This window comes from Mauremys reevesii, linkage group 1, assembly GCF_016161935.1.
Source record: "Mauremys reevesii isolate NIE-2019 linkage group 1, ASM1616193v1, whole genome shotgun sequence".
Lineage (NCBI taxonomy): Eukaryota > Metazoa > Chordata > Testudines > Geoemydidae > Mauremys > Mauremys reevesii.
The window spans coordinates 65,087,596-65,109,531 of NC_052623.1; the positions used below are offsets into that span (position 1 = coordinate 65,087,596).

The 21,936-nt window shown below is 42.4% G+C and overlaps 1 protein-coding gene and 1 long non-coding RNA gene across 3 annotated transcripts in view; one reads left to right on the plus strand and one right to left on the minus strand.

The window, feature by feature from the left end:
* Window positions 1–15,697, minus strand: part of GTF2F2 (general transcription factor IIF subunit 2) — a 143,144-nt gene extending 127,447 nt beyond the window's left edge. The window contains exons 1-4 of the mRNA XM_039519408.1: window positions 15,409–15,697; window positions 11,896–11,969; window positions 10,005–10,023; window positions 8,806–8,950 (exon numbers count right to left, since the gene is read on the minus strand). Of these exons, the coding sequence (XP_039375342.1) occupies window positions 8,806–8,950; window positions 10,005–10,023; window positions 11,896–11,969; window positions 15,409–15,474 (304 nt within the window). The 5' untranslated portion in view covers window positions 15,475–15,697. The remainder of the gene's footprint in view (window positions 1–8,805; window positions 8,951–10,004; window positions 10,024–11,895; window positions 11,970–15,408) is intronic.
* A 24-nt stretch (window positions 15,698–15,721) lies between these two features.
* LOC120395220 lies at window positions 15,722–17,346 on the plus strand. Of its 2 annotated transcripts, XR_005592529.1 has the most exons (3): window positions 15,725–16,284; window positions 16,499–16,652; window positions 17,211–17,346. It is a non-coding gene; the product is annotated as an uncharacterized LOC120395220 (long non-coding RNA). The 2 variants fall into 2 exon arrangements; XR_005592528.1 differs by having other exon boundaries at window positions 15,722–16,652.
* The last annotated feature ends 4,590 nt before the right edge of the window (window positions 17,347–21,936 follow it).

Here is a 21,936-nt window from a genome sequence, read left to right on the forward strand (position 1 = left end):
GTGGAAGGCAGTTCAGCTGTCCCTCCCCCTATTGCCATATGCTGCTCCTGCCCTCTGCCTTGGAGCTGCTCCCCAAGACTCCTGCTTGCTGTGCAGGGGCGGGGGCTAATGTCAGGGTGTCCCCCTCCCCCCTGCACTCCACTTACCCCTTCTACATATAGCGCAGGGAGGGGACACGGAGGGAGAGAGACAGACAGCTTGGGGCAGCAGCTGCTGTCTCAACTTCCTGATCCACTTAAAAAGACAATGCACTTCAACAGTGGGTCAGCTTACTTAAAGGGGCAGTGTGCATCTCTCTCCCTTCCACACACAAGGTGTGCGTCTGTCTCTGTCTGCTATGCTGTCTCCCCTCCCTCATGTTTGTGCTGCCTTGTGTTAGAGGCTACATTAACAACGTGTTAACCCTTGAGGGCTCAGCCGAGTGCTAGTTCACCATTTAGCAGAAATATCCCTCCCTCTTCCACCCTCTAACTTCACCACCTCAACCAAGCTTCACAATCATCATAGCTGTGAACAGTATTAAATTGTTTGTTTAAAACGTATACTGTGTGTATATCTATATAATATATAGTTTTTTGTCTGGTGAAAAAAATTGCCCTTGAACTCAACCCCCCCGTTTACATTAATTCTTATGGGGAAATTGGATTCGCTTAACATCATTTAGCTTAAAGTTGCACTTTTCAGGAACATAACTACAACGTTAAGCGAGGAGTTACTGTACGATGACCGCACTCTAAGTACACTCCCTTTTTAAGTAGATCAGCAAATTGAGACTGCAGCTGCTTTCAGCAAGTTCCCTCTGTCCTGAGCCCTGTCATGTCCCACCCCTGCTCTATGGAAATGGGGTAAGCGAGAGGCAGGAGCAGGGGAGAGGGGGATACCCTGACATTAGCCCCCCTCTCCATCCGCACAATAAGCAGGAGGCTCCCAGGAGCAGCTCCAAGTTAGAGGGCAGGAGCAGCACATGGCAGTGGGGGGAGGCACAGCTGAACTGCCGGCAATTGCTAGCCTGCTGGGTGGTTGCCACAAAGGGAACTGAGGGGAGTGGGGAGCTGATGAGGGGCTGCCGGTCCACCCTGGTTACAAGCCCCCACTAGCTAGCTGCAACGGGCTGCTCTTCCTGAAAGCAGTGGACAAAGCAGCAGCTGACAAACAACGTTATAAGGGAGCACTGCACAACTTTAAATGAGCATGTTCTCTAATCAATCAACAACGTAACAACATTAACCAGGACGGTTCAAGTGAGGAGTTACTTGATTTTTAAACTTAATAAAAATAAAATTGAAGTATAACAAAAAAAAAAGCACGGTAGGAATGTAGGCCCACATTAGATTTGGATGAACCTTGGTTTTAAATTGAGTTGGGATTAATAGCTGGAACTGAGCAACAGACTCACGGCCTGTGACCAAAGAAGTCATGAGAAAGAAGAGCCATTGTATTAAACTTGTAATGAACCTTCAAAATAGCTAAAGTAACAGAAATAAATATACTTAATTGGGTACCAGGTGCAGTAAATAATTGGCTGTATAAGAAACACCTTCATCAGGCCTTAGCTAGGGTCTAATAATTGGCAATGACACCACTTGTTTGTTAAAGGGTATAAAAAAGTAAACTCATGAAGGGTTCATACCTGCCTGCCCAAGTTGGAGCTGACCAATATGGGTTTAAGCACCCCTGGGTTTCCCCCATTTGTAAGTATCTTAATCAAATACTTATAAGTGTTTTGTTACTGTTTGGAGGTAGTAACTGCTTATTATTTAGGCGTGTTTAGAGCAACTGTATAAATACCATACAGCCTTTGGATTTAATAAAGGAATTTATCGTTAAATTGGGGCCATGCCAATACCCTACATAAATAATAGTAATTCCAACAAGCACATTTTTGGCTTCACTGTATATCATCGCACAACTTATAACAATAGTCATGTAACAAAAAATCCACACATGAGAATTCTCAATGGTCTGGCTTAGTGAGAGTCACAATTACAGTTTATGAATGCTCACATAATTCACCCATTTATTGCCTCTTAAACTAAGTTTGTATAAACTCACTGGGGCAGGGGATATCTTCCTATAAACCTATACAGTGCCTTTGAAAACTGGGTTCTCACCTGCAGGCTCCAACATAATGCATATCAGTATACAAGCCGATCACATATTTTTTAATGTTACTTTTTCACTAAGCAGTGTTAGTCAGACAGACATGCTGTTAGGTCCCACTGAAGTCAACAGAAGCATGATCAGGACTTGTATCATTAAAATCCTTTTGGATACAGACAAACCTTAAAGCAGATGAAAATTGCTACTGTAAAGGGTACATCTACACTGCAGCTTGGGATGTGATTTGCAACTCTTGTAGACATACTAGTGCTGGCTTTAATCTAGCTAGCTCACTAAAAATAGTAGCGAAGAAGTGGCAATGTGGACTTCTGCTTGGGCTGTTCAAGCCCACCTAACCCCATAGGGACATATTCACTTGAGCCGCCCACACCACTGTTCTTTCAGTGCTATTTTTTATGAGCTAGCTAAATTAAAGCTAGTGTGAGTAGTCTACACAAATTGCAAATCACATCTCTGGTCCCAGTATAGACATACCCCACAACTTCAGCAATGCCCAAAAAGTTGCAGTTGTGAAAAAGGCTAATATGATTCTGGGGTGTATTAATGGGAGTGTCAAATGTAAGATATGGGAGGCAACTGTCCCATTCTATCTGGCACTGGTGAAGCCTCAGCTGGAGTACTGTGTCTAGTTTTGGGTGCCAAACCTTAAGAAAGATGTGGACAAACTGGGGAGAGTTAAAAGGAGAACAACAAAAATATAAAAGGTTTAGAAAACCTGACCTACAGGGAAAGACTAAACATGCTCAGGTTTTTTTGTTCTAGTCTTGAGAAAAGACTAACATCCTGATGAGTGGTCCTGATGACAGTCTTAATACTTTCCAGGCTGTTACAAAGAGGACAGTGATCAATTGCTCTCCATGTCCAGTGAAGATGGGACAACTAATGTGCTTAATCTGCAGCAACGGAGATTTAGGTTAGATATTAGGAAAAGCTTTCTAACTATACGGGTAGTTAACCACTGGACTAGACTGCTAAGGGAGTGGAATCTCCATTACTGGACATTTTAAAGAAAAGGTTGGACAAACACCTGTCAAGGTCCTGCCTCAGCAAAGGGGACTGGATATGACGACTTCTTGAGGTCCCTTTCAGCCCTACATTCCTATGAGTCTATGAAATGCACTAGCTACTTTCCAAACATAGAAGAAATAGAGTTCCATGCGCCAAAGAGCATCCACCACACTAAGACGACAATGAAAGAAACTGTGTAGGGGGGAAACAATACCCAAGCAAACTAACTGGCTGATGATAGATGTAAGTAGCAAGATGTACCTGTTTTCAGATTAAACAAGGCAATAAACTCCTTACCCCTGACCCTTCTTTCCTCCCTCCACAATTCAATCTACATCTTTTATCATGGTAATTTCTAGATTCGGCTCCAGTGTCTTTAGGCCACTCTTTTCCAATAAATTAGCAGTTCATACATAAATAATGAAATAGGCATTGTGGGAAAAGTAGATCTGCTGGAAGGATTTAAATGAGACATCAGTGACTTTACAAACCAACCCAGAAAACTGCATTGCATGCATAGAGAATGCCATGGAAAAAGCACAGAATGTTGCAGGGAAAAATGGACAAATTTTGTATTAATGCAGACATCATGGGGAGGGGAGGTGGGGGGTCCACATCATAAGATATGGGTCAAGCTATTTAGGGCTTTGAAGGCTATTGCAAGAAGCTTGAGCCTGATGTGGTATAGAAGACAGAGGGATTCACATATAGATTCTGACCACATCACCCGAGGAGCATCAAAGATGATCCTAGTGGTGGTAGCATAAATAGACTGAAGTGGAATGATGTGTCACAGTGCTTCTTTCAGTGGACTACTCATATAAGTAGAGTTACATAGGCTAAAATTTTACAGAATCAGGATGTAACTAAGTTTCACATAAATGATTTTCATAGATTCAGTTCATATGGCATACGCAGATGAATACACAACTAAAAGACGCTAGCTTGGGTTGTAGAAAAAAATGTAATTCTAAGTTAGCCATACATGAATACACAATGCAGCCAGCTTTACTCAGAATATTGCTAGTGTGTTTAAAAAAAAAGAGTCACAAGATATTCTTTGCATCATACACAAAGATGATTTTCAAAGGCTTGTAATTTGGTAAAATCAAAACTACCTTTCCCTGCAGAATACCCAAAGATGCACTCTCAATAGTAGCTATTTCCATGCCAAATTTCAGTTTAATATCCCACGCCATTTTCATACTACAATTGTACAAGACAGGGTTGCAATGGTTCTCTTTTACTTTTCCAGTAACGAGGATTTTTTTCCCTCCACTTATAAGCAAAAACAGTTTAATCTTATTTCGGGAAGTTTGAACAAATATTCATCTTAAAGCACAGACCAAGCTTGAAAAATTACAGCAAGCTGTAAGAGACTGAAAAACAGGGGGTCAGAACATTAACCATTTCAAAACTTTAACTATAGTGGTTGCTGCTGCTCTTAGTTTATTAATAACTTGGCTCTTAAAACTGAAGTTGAGGACTTCCCACTGCCCCTAAACAAAAAGGTATATGGATATAGATTCCTTCCCTTGTTTGCAGAACTTTTTTCCCTTAAAGAACAAGTATGAAATCAAGTAACTTTTTCAAACTCAGAAACAATGCATGGTAGAGCAATTATGATCTAAAGTACTTAGGGGAGATCACATTAGAAAAAAATGTCAGTGTTGACAACTGAATGAAACAAATACATTTGATTTCACTGACTGAATATATGAATTTAGTTTCCAATTTACAGAAAACTAAACCATTCTACCAACCTTTCTGTATACAATGTAAATCAGTTTTCTGTGTACCAGGTCCGGCTCCAGGTTTTCTGCCGTCCAAGGGTCAAATAAAAAAAAAAAAAGTCACAGCAGCACAATCGCGCCACTCCACTCTTCGGCGGCAATTTGGCAGCAGGTCCTTCGCTCTGAGAGGGACCCGCTGCCGAATTGCCGCCGAAGACCTGGACGTGTGCCCCAATAGCGGCTGGAGTGCCGCCCTTTCGTATTGGCCGCCCCAAGGACCTGCTTCTTTAGCAGGTGCCTTGAGCCAGCCCTGTGGTATACCATGCTGTTTTTGCTAACAGAAGCACAATTCATATAGCAATTGAATTTGGTTTTATCCAATTACATTATCCATCATATTAACTTGGCATACTAATCCCTGAATGGACATTAAAGGAACCCACCCACTCTGCTGCTAACTATGCACTTTATACTAACTTAGACGGTAAAACTTAGAATATTTAGCAATTCAGTGGACTTCCCTTCTGTTTCAAAAGGGTGTTGGTGTCACTAGGCATAAATCTAGGTAACTCGGGAGGATGGCTTTGGGCCTATGTGACCCAAAGTACGTTTATGTAAAGTGCTTTTGTTAGCCTTACTAAACTTTTGTAACTTGTGTTATGTGCTGACTACTGGCAGCTGCAAGGCTGCTTGACACTAGATGTAGCCAATACTAAATAAGATAGGCGGAAAGCAGATGCTGTAATTAAAGTTATATGCATGAGAACGTAGCCCCCACAGTGGGGAAGTACAGATAACTGTTCACAGAAGAGGTACTAACGAGCTAAAGTGGTTTTTGCCAAGTATGATTTAACCTGTTTAGTGTAATTGCTATTGCAAAGTGTATTTGGTACATGGGAATAGACGGGAGGGGCAAGAAGGGGGGTAAGGGGGAGGAGTGTGGGGGGAATGGAAATGCTTAGCTGAAATCATGTATAAAGAGAGAGAGCTGTTTGTATCTGTGTGCAGGATTTGAGATTGCTATGTCTCCCTTGCACCTTATTTGGGCTCAAATAAACCTGGTTTTGCTTCTCCACTCTGGTGTGTTAATTAGTGCGGCGCACACCGGGCAACGAACCCCCACTGTTGCTGAACTCGGCCCTCTGTGCCAGCAACAAGGGCATAACCCATTCTAAGAGATCAGAATTGTATATTTACAATAAGCAGTGCTTCATAAGAAGTAAAGTTGATGATCATTTATTTCATCTTGAAAGACTCCTCAGATTTAGCTAAAACATTAATGCCAAATTCTGGTCTGGCTTACATGCCAAGATTGCACAAGACGTAAATCAGGGGAGAAAGTGGCTCAAAAAGCCTTTCTACACATTCTTCTCCATTAAAAATGAGAATCAGTATTTTCCCCTGTTATTTTCTTCTTACCCCACCTTATTCTCTAATCCAGTGGTCTCCAAACTTTTTTGATCGCGGACACCTATCAGTAAAAAAATTTTGAGCACGCACCCCCAATATATGTATATTTATGTATAAATTACACACATGTACTACTATAATAATATATTATGTAAATTATAAAACATACAAAAAATAGAAATTTAAAAAGGATGAGATAAAGATGAAAAACAATATTTTAAAAAAAAAATTATTAACAGTACAAAAACCTTTTTGCTCTCACAAAAAAATACTATCAATAATAATATTTTTAGTGAGAGCAGTGTGATTGAATATGCTTCACTAGTTCTGAAAATCTTGGTTTAACACTTTGTGATACAGCGATTTGAAGGTCTGGATTAGGGTTAGGGTACGGGAGGGCACTCAGAGTGGGGGTGCGGGAGGAGGCACAGGGCTGGGGCAGGCAGGAGATGCAGAGCACTTACCTGGGGCAGCTCCTGTCTGGTGCAGGAGGCTCTGCGCAGCGTGGCACTGCCCCCATGGCCATGATTCTGGGAGCTGCCCCACCCCCAGGCAGGGCCACCCAGAATGCAGGGGCTTTAGGGGCTGCAGGGCCCTGGGCTAAGGGGGCCCCGGGGCCCTGGCCTGCAGCTCTAAAGCCCCTTTCGGAATGCGGCCCTGCGAGCACAGGCTAGAGAACTCAGGAGCAGCAGGGGCAGCCGCGCAGCCAGCGGCCGGAGAGAAGCGGCGCTTTCCCCGTCGAAGTGCTGCTTTCCCCTTCAAAGCCCCGCTTCTCTCCAACCGGCTTTGAAGGGAAAAGCGTCACTTCTTTCCGGCCGCTGGCTGTGCGGCTGCCCCTGCTCCTCCAGGGGCCGAAGGACTCAGGGCCACATTCCGAAAGGGGTTTTAGAGCTGCAGGCCAGAGCCCTGGGGCCCCCATAGCCCAGGGCCCTGCAGCCCTAAAGCCCCTGTGTTCCAGGTGGCCCTGCCTGCGGGGGGAGGGGGAGCTGCTTCCCCGCGGCCACCCTTTGCCCCTCCCCTCTGGCGGCGCTCCTCCAGCCGTGACCCCCAATGGATCGTCTTGTGCACTCCACTTTGGAGACCACTGCTCTAGGATATGCCTAGCCAGATAGCAGATGGAAAGTGTAATAGGAATCACTCTCATATAATTACCTACTCTAATGCGGAAATTTAAATTTTCCATTTCATTGCCTTATGACGGACACAATGCAGTCATAAACATGCATGCCATACATGGGTATGTTGTATCACTCAGCAGTTCATCGCAATAAGTAGGTCTGTCCCTTCACCTTTTTTTAAAAACAAAACAGTATCTCAGAGACTTGAATATTTATATGGTGTCAAGTCTAAAACCTAATTATTATACGTCAAATGTCACTGTTAACTATTCCATTTTTGAGCATTCATATTCAGGTAATGTGTTTATCCACCCTCAGATATAGTGACAGATATTTGGGCAAGATGCAACAGGGGCAGCTAGTTCCTGGCCAGCCTTGCAGGAGTGGAAAATGAAGAATTCAAACCATCCAAAAATCCAGCGTATCCAAATGTATAGTCACCTCTGAACCTGCCCAAAAAAGGGGAGGGAAAGCATCATAAACTTTATTTGCCTGGTGGGGACTCCCAAACATTCCAAGATACCTGAACCCCCAAATATCCTCTACTAAGCTTTCAAGGCATCCAGTCTTTCTTTACCCCCACCTTATTTTCTATGATGCTGCCATACATTTACAATATACAAATCTGCAGCACACAAAGTTCAGGGACTACATAACATTAATTTAGTATCAGAATAGCCAACCAGCAAAGGGAAAATATACTGACTATTCCACAAGAGGAAGGAGAGCCGTGAAAGGTATCCTGAAAATGCCCCACACTTACCATGTATTGCTACTATAATATCAGTGACCTACACATAATGTAGGTCAAGGAATCTGAATCCAATAGACAAAAATAGTTATTTTTCATGTGCTACAAATACCACATTACTATTACACTTTCTGACAAAGTGAACAACTGGAAAATTTGATGAATGACAGTTAATATTCACTGGTCAACAAGACACTATATCAAGACTGATAGAAAAAAATGAACACAATTCAAAATTGATTTTCACCACACTGTAGCTAGATTTCTGAAAAATCTATCCTTTCCTCCAAAAGAAATGTTGAACAAAGCAGCAGTTTTCTGCTGGGTCATCCTATCAGAAGCACAAGTTGTGATGAAACCCAAAGGTTTTGCACTGTACTCCATTCTTCCTCTCTGATCTGTTCAGCAGGCTGATATTGGAATGTACAATACAATCCTTTCTGGAGACATTTCAGGCCCTTACTCAATTAAAAGAAGAAAAACTGTCAACTAGAATGAAGTATTATGTGCATGCATGTGACCATAAAACAAAGCTGAAAGGTCTTTATTTTAGAACTATCAGCTTGATGGTGTCCTTTTAACCAACTATCATGCTGAGATTATGAATCTATGCAAACATGCATGACAGGAATTATATTAACAAATAATTTTCATTCTAACTTACCTCCTGAGCTTTCTGTAAACACTGTTAACGTCTGTCCTCCCACACTTTGCAAAAGAAATGGATGTTCTCTGGGTGCACTGACTGAAGCAGGTTTTCCTCCAATATCATTGATACTTGCAAGATCTTCATTCAAAGTAAATGATACCTAACACCCACAATGAACATAATATTATTACATAAACCTTTTAACTACATAGATTTTAGAGTTTAGGAAACAGGAAGAGAAAGAAAAATGAAATAGTACAATGCAATTTTTCAAATATACATCTGGGATCTAATTTTTAATATACTAATCTTCTGAAATATTTTATTCAACATTTTCACATAGGATTATTTATACAATTTACTCAGACTTATCTCCTCTTGATGTCAGAGAACAATTAATTGCATTTCATTATTTTTAAAAATGTTTGAGAACCTAAGATAGTTATACCTTTCAATGTAGATATTTTAAATGTTTCACACAGCTAACTTCACTTTTGAGAAAGTGTCAGCAGCATATATTACAGCCAACCATGAGCCTGATCAAATCCCAAAGACAACTGGAGTCTCTCCACGTATTCCAGTGAGAGTTAGATCAGACTCTAAGATGGTAAATTCAGCTCTTACCCATTGCTGAGTTTTTGCTAAGTCTCTTCCAATTCAATGTATTGGTTGGCTCTGGGGTATACTGAATCATGCTGCTACCTTCTCATCTAACATGAAAGGTAAAATACTTGGTAAAGCTATTATTCATTCAATTGCTAATAAAAGAAATTAATCAGCTGCCTTTGCAGATGAAAAAACCCTCAAATTCCCTAATACTTTATATTTAACAAAACCAATGAATTAATACCAAATATGATATGGTATATTTCTGAACTCTTACTTCTTTGTTTCCAACTTTTTCTGCTTAATATTAATGCCTAGATCTTATTTAGCACTTTTCATCAGTAGATCTCAAAGCGCTTTACAAAGGATAGTAGCATCATTATCCTCATTTTACAGATGGGGACACTGAGGCACAAAGAGATAAGTGATTTGCCCAAGATCACGCAGTAGGCCAGTGACAGAGCCAGTTACCCAGGTCTGTCAACTCCCAGTCCAGTGCTCTATTACAAGTACTATAAGAGAAATTTACATTACAAAGAAATATACTTTAAACAACACTAAAGTTCAAAATATAACATTTATAGCCTTTGGATTTGATAATTACTTACTTCTGTTCTTCCTTGATTTCTGTAAAAGAAAATATTTAAATGTTTTAGTTTCCATAATGTAATTTCACAGGTCTAGTTCCTCTGATAACAGCAGCAACCTAAAATTCTAGCTTTGTTACGGTCTTCACTCCTGAGCTACCCAAGTACAAATGGGGAAATCAGCAGGAGCAAATAGAAGCAACACAATAGCATATAAATAAATTGATGGAGATTCTTTATTTAGATGTGCCTATTTCTGATGTCTATGAAACCAGAAATGGTGTTCTAAAATATATCTACACACAGCAGTATAATTTTTTGTATTCATACTGCTTATAATATACACTGATAATCACTAGGCAGCTATATTTCAAGCTTCATAGAAAAAAACACAACTTGTACTTGCAATAAATATTATGCAAGATAAGTAGTACTTCACTGCAATACACTACTGTGACGGTATCTCCCATAAGGCTTTATGGAAATATGCTTAGAATGTGTTCTATGCTACATATGCCATGTAACATATCTCAAAGGTTATGATCTACTGAATGTATGAATCCTATTTGTATGCAGGTATCATTTTTGTATTCAAAGTTATGAATGTTGGCTGTGTACTGGCTTGAGTTCTAAATAACCTTAGTAGAGCATTTGGTCAGTTCCTGGAGAAAGGAATGTTGAAATTAAGTACCTAATCAAGAAAAACTTAAGGGACAATGGACCTTGGAATGCTCCAATCCACATAAGAAGTCTACTTGAGGACGTTCACGGTAGCATGTAAACAATGGATGCTACCTGTAAAAACTGTGAGTCATGCATGGACATAAAAAGAACAGGAGTACTTGTGGCACCTTAAAGACTAACAAATTTATTGTAGCATGAGCCATCCGAAGAAGTGAGCTGTAGCTCACGAAAGCTCATGCTACAATAAATTTGTTAGTCTTTAAGGTGCCACAAGTACTCCTGTTCTTTTTGCGGATACAGACTAACACGGCTGCTACTCTGAAACCTGTCATGATGCATGGGCATGTGAGTTGCCCAGGTGACTCCTAAACTCCATCTTGGAACCGGACTTTGCATAGAGGTGAGGAGGGGGTCTCCACCCACAAGAAAAAGTCTATTTAAACCCGGGAGACCCTTCCATTTTATCTTCAGCTGGCTAAAGAGGGAGCCTCTCCACCCCCCCAGGATACTTGAAAGAAACTGGAACAAAGGACAGTAACTACAGGGGATGTGAGTGATTGCTGGACCCAGGCTAAAAGGAGATTAGTCTGTAAAAGGGAGCATTCTGGAACTGGTGAGGATCTTATCTGTACTGAGTTTGATTAGACATAGATTTGCGCATTTTATTTTATTTTGCTTGGTGACTTACTTTGTTCTGTCTGTTACTACTTGGAACCACTTAAATCCTACTTTCTGTATTTAATAAAATTACTCTTTACTTATTAAATAACTCAGAGTATGTATTAATACCTGGGGCAGCAAACAGACGTGCATATCTATCAGTGTTATAGAGGGCGAACAATTTATGAGTAGTTCACCTGCATAAGCTTTATACAGGTACAACGGATTTATTTGGGTTTAGACACCATTGGGAGTTGGGCATCTGAGCGTTAAAGACAAGCACACTTCTGTGAGCTGCTTTCAGGTAAACCTGCAGCTTTGGGGCAAGTAATTCAGACCCTGGGTCTTTGTTGGAGCAGACGGGAGTGTCTGGCTCAGCAAGACAGGGTGCTGGGGTCCTGAGCTGGCAGGGAAGGCAGGGGTAGAAGTAGTCTTGGCACATCGGGTGGCAGCTCCCAAGGGGGTTTCTGTGATCCAACCCGTCACAACTGCTGTATACTAAAAATAACTTTTTCTACTTCTGTAATAATTCTAAGAATTCCTACCAAAAAAAATATGAACTACTTACTTGGCAATCCTCAGCTTCCCTACTTCACCCCTTCCTGAAGCTTTAGTCCATTGTTGTGACAAATACTTGGGGACCTAAATAATGATAAATTTCAGGTAACTATGCAACAGATAGTTATATCAAAGATTTTTTTTAATTTAAAAAAATCCATTTTGTATTGCTTTCTTTACAACAAGAATCAAAATACACTGGAGATTAATATTTCTTTGATAGGGAAGGCAAAGAGAATAAGTCAGCACCAAAACCCGACCATATCTAAACCTTCCAAAGTCTACCAAGCATCGCCTAAGATGTGTGGCTTAAATGAGACTAAAAGAGGTGATTACACATTGCAGCCTTAACACTTAACAGAAGATCTGAATGACTTGTGGAACAAAAAAGGAAGTCAAGTTTTACTAACCCTAAGGCCAGGCACTAAAAAAGTGTTCATGTACAATGTTCTTTTTATGCTCTTCTTTTGACACTCAGAATGCATCAGAAGCTCCAGCAAATCCACTTTTATTTTTAGCTTTGTAACAATACTTTCTAGGGTTTTACTAGTACAGTAAAGTCATTCCATATTTGCATTTATATCCACTGTAGAAAGTATATACAATTAAAGGATTACATAGTTTGTTGCTATGTAGGCAGAGCTGCACACCCAACGAGAGAGATAAACACCCAACACAATGGGATCCTGATCCATGACTATGGCTCCTAAGTGCTATGGTAATACAAATATTAAATAATAATATTGAGCCACAGCCTGTGATGTATAGGCAGTATCAGGGGACACCAGTAAGATTTATCTGCCAGCAACACCAATCAGGCACTTGGTGGGCCTGATTTTCCCTCACGTATACCAGTGGAAATCAAGCTTTTCCAGATTTATATTTTCACCAACCTCAATAGGGTTCTGCCTATTGCTGCCTAGAACGTTCTCTGAAATTTTGGAAATGATACAACATGTTTAAAAGTTGTCACATTACACACAGAACAAAAAAGATGCCATTAAGTGTAGGGCCTCACTTCACCGAGCTAAATCTGTAGTTGTATACTGGATGGGATTATGCAATCTATAGGAAGACAGGAAATGTCTTACACAATAAAACATCCACTATGCCAGATTTATTTTAATTTTAGCAAGAACAATTAGGAGGATCCGTTTTCAAAAATCTTTTAACAATCCTGAATATAGTGTACAGAAACATTGCAATCTGTTTCTATAAACAAAAACAGAATTCAAATAATTTTAACTTGAATTTTAGAAAAGGGATTCCTCAGTTAAGGTGTAACATGAGACCATGAGTGAACTAATAGCATCTGAACAAAACATATATAAAATACTTAAGATTCTAGAGACATGGTCTTTATTATTGGCTATGTAGATAGGGATAACACTTCTCCCTCACAATTTGTAACATGACCATGTGGGAAGAGAGATGACATAAAGCAATACCATTTCAAAATAAAATACTCCCTAGTTAGTACAACCTACTTTTCTATTTTTTGCACTCTAAAACCTCACAGCCTTAGTTGTACTTACTTTTATTGCATATATTCCTAAAGCACCCACCACTGTAATATCTGGGCTATTATTACCTATTAAATTGTCTCTCTCTTGGATACTTTCTATGATAGCTCCACACAGTCTAAAGTGAAACCAGGTTAGCCAGAACTGTTTTTCCAATAGGTCTTTCCCCCAGAAATTAATTAACAATTGCAACATTGTTATACCTGGTCTTCATTAGCCAGGAAAATCATGTTGTGAACTGTTGTGGTAAAGCAGCACTATACAAAACATTCTATTGTTTAAAGAGAATTTTTTTTAAATTAAATCCACCAAATGATAATCAGCTTTGCTACAATAATATGAGGTCCCATCTATGTTGTGATTCCTAACATGTTGGGGGACCTACTTACAAAAGTTTGCCCAGTTTTAAAAATCCAGTTCAGACCTGAAGCAGGTCTGCTCTCTCTCCCTTCAGGTCTGAACTGGATTTTAAACCAGGAGGGTAGGGGAAATCTATGCATAACCCTTTTACACTATCAAACTTTATAGCTGTAATTCACTAGTGTTGCAGCAATGGTAGAAAATGTAACATGGGCAGGATTTACATGTTTTTACCATTGTATCATCTAGCCTGTGATAACACTGTGGTAAAAATGCCCAACCAAGTGTAGTTTGTTGGCTTAAAAAAGGTGCAGTTGTTTGCAAAGTTACCAGGTTCAGTTCACTACCATCTTCATTACAACACCAAAACATATTTGAACCATGCTGGGGTACTACAGAGTTGTGGGCTCCCACTATATGAAAGGAAGTACAATGTTACCAAGACCATAGGCTTGGTCAATACCAGCCATGGGAGTCATTTTTAAGTCATGTTAGCACCCATCTGTGAAAAATCATGTTTTAAAAAGGTTATTGCTATCTTTGTTCTACTCTTATTATAGAGAGTGCACCTAGGTAAGTTCTATTGCTAATAACCAATATCAACATTGGGTCCCCTTTCACTTCCTTATCTCCCCAAACAGATTTGAAAACTCCTTGGTAAGCATAATTAGGACCAACTCATTTTCAACAGGGCTTCATAAAACCTACTAGTCAGAAACTGGCACTAAAGAGGAAGTACAAAGACCTGGTGACAACCCACCCCTTGACCTTGTCCACATTGAGGATTTTCTGAAATCTTCTATTGCTGCTCTAGCACCAGCACTGCCAATCATGGAGTCAATAGCATAACCCAGCCACTGGCTTTTTTTTTACCACCGTGTGATCTTGAAAATCCCAAGTGCAGATATAACCCCAGGTTCTTAGAAGATAAAGTATGATGTGAATCCTAGCAGGGTGCTGGCCGGGAACCCTGCTTAGTGAGCCTCATCCATCTCTGCCCAAGGGTGTCTGATACATCTGAAGTCCTCACCCCAGCTACAGAAAAGGAGAATTTTAATTCTCTCCTTCCTGCCACGGCCTCCTGAATGCTACTGGGCTAGAGAGACGATTCCACTAGTTCATTCCCTCTCCCCCTTGCCTTGCTAGTGCTCACAAGCTTTGCCGTCACATGCCACTCGTCAGTTTCAGGGTTGCTCCAGAGCGCAGCCACTGACGGGGCTGGAGTCTCGCAGTTCTCGGGTCACTGTGCCGGGCACCGCAGCGAGCGCCCGTGGGACCTGCCCGCTGCCTCTGCACTGGTTCGCGCGCGGCGAGTCTCCGCAGCCCCGGGGAGGCCGCACGAGCCCCTGCTCTCCTGCGGAGACCGCGGGGCGGCCACGGGGGGGGACGTCACCCCGACCCCCGCCCCGAGCAACAGAAACGGGGAATTGCTGCCCCCTCCCCCCCAATCTTCGGGCCCCCCAGAAGAATCTCGCCGCCCCGGCGTATTCTCGAGGCGAGCTCCGGTCTCGGCCCCGGGGAGGGAAGGAGCCGCCCCGGCCGTGGCAGGGCCTCCCTCGCGGAGCAGAAGCCGGGGGCAGGGGGGCAGGGTGAGTCGCTAGCCCGGCCCGGCCCGGCCCGGCGCCCGCGCGGCCTCTCACCTTCACCAGCCACATGCCCGTGTTTTGCTTGGCCCCGGTCAGGTCCAGCTCCCCCTTCTCACTCATGGCTGCCCGGGCGGGGGGCGCGGGGACACGCGGAACCAGCTCGAGCCGCCCGCACACACAATGGCAATTGCATCCACCCGGACAGGAATCAGCAGCGCACCCGTCTACGGCGGCCCCACGCCGCCAAACTTCCGCGGGAAAGGGGCGCGAGGAGGGAGTTCCTCGCCTCCTCCCCAGGAGAATGGGGGAGGGGGGAAGCCTGGGGAGTCTCGCGCTTCCTCCGGCAGGCGTGGGGGCGGGGCAGTAAGAGGGCCTGAGCCCGGGGTGCTGTGGTGACTGGCGCCGCACGGCGGCAGCCCGCTCCTCCTGGGCCGCCGGGGGGTTTCCCCCGCGGCACGGGGGCGGGGTCCCGGTGTGCTGCGGGGAGCCCTAGCGCCGCGCTGGCTGGAGGGTTGACTTGTGGCAGGGCCGCCCAAGCTGACAGAGTAGGGAGGAGATGAAAAGCAGCCGCTGGCCTTGCCCCGGGGCGGATTGAGTGAGAGGCCCCTGGAAGAGTTGGGTTATAGACGGTGCTTAATTTGTACTGAAGGAGGTGCCAGGGCTGAAGCAGTGGTTTACTTTCATAACTGAGAGGGCAACCCAGAGGCGTTGGGGTATGAGGTGCCTGGGCTACCCCCTGCCACAAACTAAGCAATGGTTATAGAAACAACAGGGAAGCCATTCCTTGGAGGAAGTCAGATGCATGCCGTTTTAATCAATAATGGTTAATATTAGTACTGTAAAAACCACTTCACAGCATCCCCAGAGCCTGGGCAGGACTGTGGAATCATCAGGCTCTGACTGTCAGCTCAGATTTGGCCCAAAATTCAGGTTAAAGGCAAGCTTTTACTAAACACTGTGGTGACATTTCCCCAAATTAAATTAAAACCTCAGTGGGTACACGTGTATTTAAACAAAGAATCACCCTTTGCCGTGTTTGAAACCCAGACATTGCAACTCTAAAAACCTGAAAGTGAAATGCAAGGCTTGTCTCTCTGGAAACTAGAACCATAATAACTAAGTTATTTGTAATTCCCACTTTTAGTTATTTCAGTGCAAGTCTTTGTGTGGACACTCTTCTTTGAACTCAGTGGGGAGGATATTCAGCATCTCAAAGAAATTCTGCAAGCAGAAGGATTTACAGATGATTGTTAACTGAGGCTTAGGGACTGAGTCTGTGAAGTGATGAGCACAAGGAGGTAGGAAGAGCTCAGCACCTTTCAAAACCCGGCCCAGTGTGATTCATCAAAAAGTGAGCGAATGGCAGAGTTGTGTATAAATAGCCCATGCCATATGCTCAGACCACACCTAGCGTGACTTAAAAATGATATGGAATGAATGTCTTCAACTCAAGTGACATTTTCAATAATCTGGTGTCATGATTCAATAGTTCTAATATACGTTACTGACCCTACCAAACTAATGTAAAAATTTAAAAAGAGGAATATAAACAGGCCAAGTGCACAAGTAACCAACATAACTGACCAAATCAGGATTGTTAGCTAAATTGCCCTGTGAGAAATCATTGTTCTCATTTAAGGTGCTAAAAACAATAGGAAAAAATCTGGCAATATCACTGGGTCAGCTGGTGGCTCAGAGCTGAAAGTGACAAGGCAGAGATTTCCTTTCCAGCTATATGCTACAGGCAGCCTTTCCAGTCCTGTTTCCATGGAAACTACAGTAAGGGGGGCAACAAAGTAAGAAGCATTTTCATTAATTCCTAATTTAAAATCCTAACCTTATGTTTGCCATTCCAGTGTTTCAGTCCATGGATGAAGAATCAGAAACCAGTAGGCAGTAGCTGAGAGTTGGAGCTCTGTGTTTCCATTTCTGCTCCTGTTTATATGCCACAAATGTCAAATCAGGGGAAATAAATTACAAGGTTTTAAATTACAGAACGTTTACTTCTGATTTTTTCATCCCACCAGGTGGGATCAATAGATTGCACTGTAGCAAGCCTCAGAGAAGGACCTCCCTTTGTCACTTTCAGGTGCTGCCTGAAGTCTGAGGGCTGACAGTGCTGATTTATAAAATAAAAATAATCTGCAGATATAAATGGCCTGATCCTGTACCGTTAAAATGAATAGGAGTTTTGTTGTGGACTACAATGAATTTATGTATGCTTCCCTCAGAACCAAGAGGATATCAGGGAAAATATGCTTATAGGAGTTAACACTGTCCAACCTGCACTATGTCAGCAGCCCTCGTGGAGAGGGGAAGGGGTGGCATAGATGCAGGCAGAGAAGACAATGGCAACAGAGAGGGAGCAGTTCTCAACTATCACTATGAAAGGTGTAGCACACTATGGATCGCAGCTTCCTTTCCTAGTACTGATCCACAGAGTTCAGAGACCAAGCCCTCTGCCTCCTCAAGGGCTCCAAAATTCCTTGCTCCTGGGGGCAGTAAACAGAGGAAACCCCACACGGTAACCCTTGGGGTGTCCAAGATTTCTTTATCCCAGTCTTGTAAATTTTAGCTGCCAGATGATTAAATATAGTTCTTGTACACCTATGGCTAACCCCCCAAAAATAACAAAACAGTGAGGATTTGTTTTACAAATGTTGGTATGTTTAATCAAACATACTTTTCCGGTATTTCCCCTTACTTAGAGGACTCCCCAGGAAAGTGAGCTGTTGTGTGTAGAAAGGAAATAAAACTTAGCATACAATAATTGTTATTTTACAATGGAATGGAATGCATATATATATAGAGAGAGAGAGATTTCTTTTTGCAAGCATCATAGAATTTTCCACATCAGATAAAATTACAGTTAACAAACAGTGCTGACATGGTAGATCAAACAGATCAGATATAATCACACAAAACTGTAAGTGCTGAATTATATTAAACAGATGGCTCTTGACTTGTGTTTGGATTTATAAGCAAAGTAGATGGTGCTCAGTGAATATTAATGAAAAAATATTTCCATAATGTGGGTGTGTAACAATAGAACAGAAGAATCTTGCTCTAAGAGGCAGAAGGATAGATTCATAGCCCCACTGGCTCATTTGTACTGCTTTGCTGGAACAGAGGGACTGTAAATTCAGCTTTATTAACCACATGAGTTTTTCCATGTAGAGAAAACCTCCAGGGTCCTGTAGAACCATTACCCCCCAGTTCCACACTACCCCCCAGTGCTTAGTGTAAAGTTTATTCCCAGAACAAAAGGGGGCATAGCCAATGTATTGCTGTGCCTCGGTGATTATGGCTGCCAGTACAGCTATGGAGACCACAGGCACTTTAGAGCAGCTCTGAAGCTACTTAGAGTTGTGCTGAGGTCCAAAGCATCCCCAGCCAGCCCCACAATTGAGAAGCAACAAAAAAACACTTTTGTTATTCCTTCCTTTGGGTCCTGTGCCAAGTACAGCTTGACCAACCAGGAATTGTATTTTGTCAGTTCCTGGAAGATAGCCATATATATTTAAGCAAAGTACAGGGGTAATTCAAATTCAAACATTCAACAAGCTATATTTTCTTCACTCACTTCTAACTCTTTTCACACACTTCCCTTAAAACCTGAGGGTCCTGTCTACTCAGCATAGACATTCAGGATCTCCTGGCAGTTTATTTTCCTCTGCTCACCAATTGGGCAATATTTTATTTCCTCCCTCTTCTGTTCGTACGTGCAAACTGTCTGTTTGGTGCTTCTCATCTCAAAGGTGGTTGTATCAGTAATGATTGCTGCATGTATGTAGTTCATGAAGGCCTCTGGCAACCTTCAGGATGAGAGATACTATCTAAATGTAAGATATTATTATTAATAGGTCCCTTAAAAAATATCACCAGACCTAGGGATGGGCCAGGACCAGAACACTAGATGCACCCACCAGCTCCTCTTCATGAATGTTGAGGCTCTGTCTAGCTATGTTTCTATACATTGCCTCTTGCTGTGGAATCTGAGTGGTTTCTGGTTCTGGATTCTGTCATGCCTGAGTCACATCTCTGTGAAGGGCACTGAATTTGAACACCCCAGAGTTTGGGAAAATTCAGATTTGGGTCTGGATCTGAACTCCACAGCTCAGGCCAATATCTAACCAAGCAGAAAAGGGAGAGATGATGAATGATGGTTTTCATTCAAAGCAGGAGTGATACAGGCATTTTATCAGAAAGAAAACTGATCCAGAGACAGCTGATGCTCTTACTTCATTCATTCTTATCAGCAAACTCCTCATTAACAAATTAAAGTGAAAAAAGTGCTGAGCAGTTTCAGAGAAAAAAACTAAGGGAGTTAGACTGCCAAAGAGCTTCATGTCCTCCTCCTTAATCAAATGTGCCAGGTTTTTCCTCCTCATCATCTTGGTTTAGCAGACAGTGGGGCAGATCTTCAGGTGTAAGTATCCTCATTTCGTTGAAGTCAATTGGCAATTTATGTCAATTTACACACTACCGTAACGGTGCTCCAGTAGCTGTCCCACAATGACCAGCAGTGACTGCTCTGGTCACAAATGTGTACTCTACTGCCCAGGGTCCTGGAATCCAGAAGACACCCCCCTCTGTTATACCAATATAATAAAAACCAGCAGGATCTTATTAAGAGGGATAAGGCAAAGATGCCACATTTATTGTAAATACCATAAGAAAACAAAAGACAGCAAAAGACAAAAGCAAACAACGTTGTTTTACTACTTATTTCTATCTCTACTTATTCCTTATATACACACACACATATATATATATATATTTATTCACACAATCATTCATTCAGGTTCTGTATAGATGTTATAGTTACCAGCCTAGATGTTGCTCATGCCAAGTTACTGGCCAGGTATCTTGGTCATGAGGATGGAGCCGAGTCTGTGTCAGATGCATCTGATGCTCCTGGAGGCTGGCAGCAGAACCATAGACTCAAAGTTCTTATTCTTTAGAGTCCCGTTTTATAGGGATTTTTCCCTATGTTAGTTCATGAGAGTTGCTTCATTTTGCTGTTGCTAAATCAATCAGCAGATGGCTGGCTCCATGTTATTAGATGTTTTGTTTTTCCTTCCTTTGAGGTGTGGTGGGTGGATTCCAGTTTGCCCTCCGGGGGTCATCTGGTTGATCCCACTTGACACCTTCAGCCGACACTGAATTCTTTAGGCTGGTAACTCCCTAACCATTTATTCACATACATTCTTTATCTTAATCACATTTAGTTCACTGTCTCTTTACCTTTTGGGGTGTTACCAATTTATGTGAGACTCCCTGTCTTTTAACAAGCAAAGATAAAATCATAGAATCATAGAATCTCAGGGTTGGAAGGGACCTCAGGAGGTCATCTAGTCCAACCCCCTGCTCAAAGCAGGACCAAACCCAACTAAAGTGAGATGAAAACTTACAGAGGGTGGGGGTCTCTGTCTATACACTATAACAGCTACTATTTTGGCTTACTTAATTAATGTTTAGCAAGTTTTATACAAAGTATTTCTTTGAGCTTAACAAGTTTTATACCAAGTATCTCTTTGAGCAGGCTTCACACAGACACAGCTGGTGGCTTGCAGGTTAGAGACTAAATGTTGGGAATCACAAATTTACTTCTAACATAAACCTTAAGTTATAAAGTATCAATTAACAATAAATTATTTCTAACAATAAATCATTTTTCATGTAAACCATGTTCAATATAAACCTTCTTTAATATCCCTACACCTCGTCACCCCTCAAAACTCCTGTACATTTTTAAAATGCCTTTTCCTGGTTACCCAGCTTGGCGAACACACCTAGCATCTCTCCCTGGTTGTGTGCAACTGCCCAGCCAACCATGCTACTAGAACATCTAGATGCGTTCCTGCCTGGAGTAGACAGAAGATATTGGATCTCCTGGGCCTGTGAGGAGAAGAGGCTGTGCAGGCACTGCTACAGACCTGTCACAGAAACATGGACATCTGTGAAAAGATTGCAGAGGGATGCAGGCAGAGGGGTACAACAGGGATCAGCTGAAGTGCCGTGTGAAAGCGAAGGAACTGTGGCAGGTGTACCGCAAGGCCAGGGAGGCCAACAGTCGATCCAGGCCCAAGTTGCAGACCTGCCACCTTTACAATAAGCTGGATGCCATACTTGGCAGAGACACCATCACCACTCTACAGACCATCATAAATACCTTGAAGTTGCCCAAGACAGAGACCCCTGCCATGAACAGTGAGGAGGAAGAGGGCATGCGGTGAGGGCTCCAGCTATGCCATGAACCAGGATCTTTTTGAGACTTCACCGCAGTCTAGCCGGTCCCACCAGCCAACCACAGACAAGCCTGATCCAGGGTAAGGAACCTCGGGTAAGTTTGTGCATGCATTTTCCCTTAAACAGTTTGTGAAGATGAAATGTGAAGATGGCGCCCACCCCAACCCCAAGTTGGCACGACACAAATATCTTTTCGTTGTTTTGCTTGTATGAGAAAAGGTAGAGCTACAACAAACTTAGAGATAAAATCGTTATCTGCTTTCCATTCCCCTGTAGGGTTATTTGTGGGGGGGACCATGTGGAGTAGTTTATGTGCATCAGGAAGTCCCT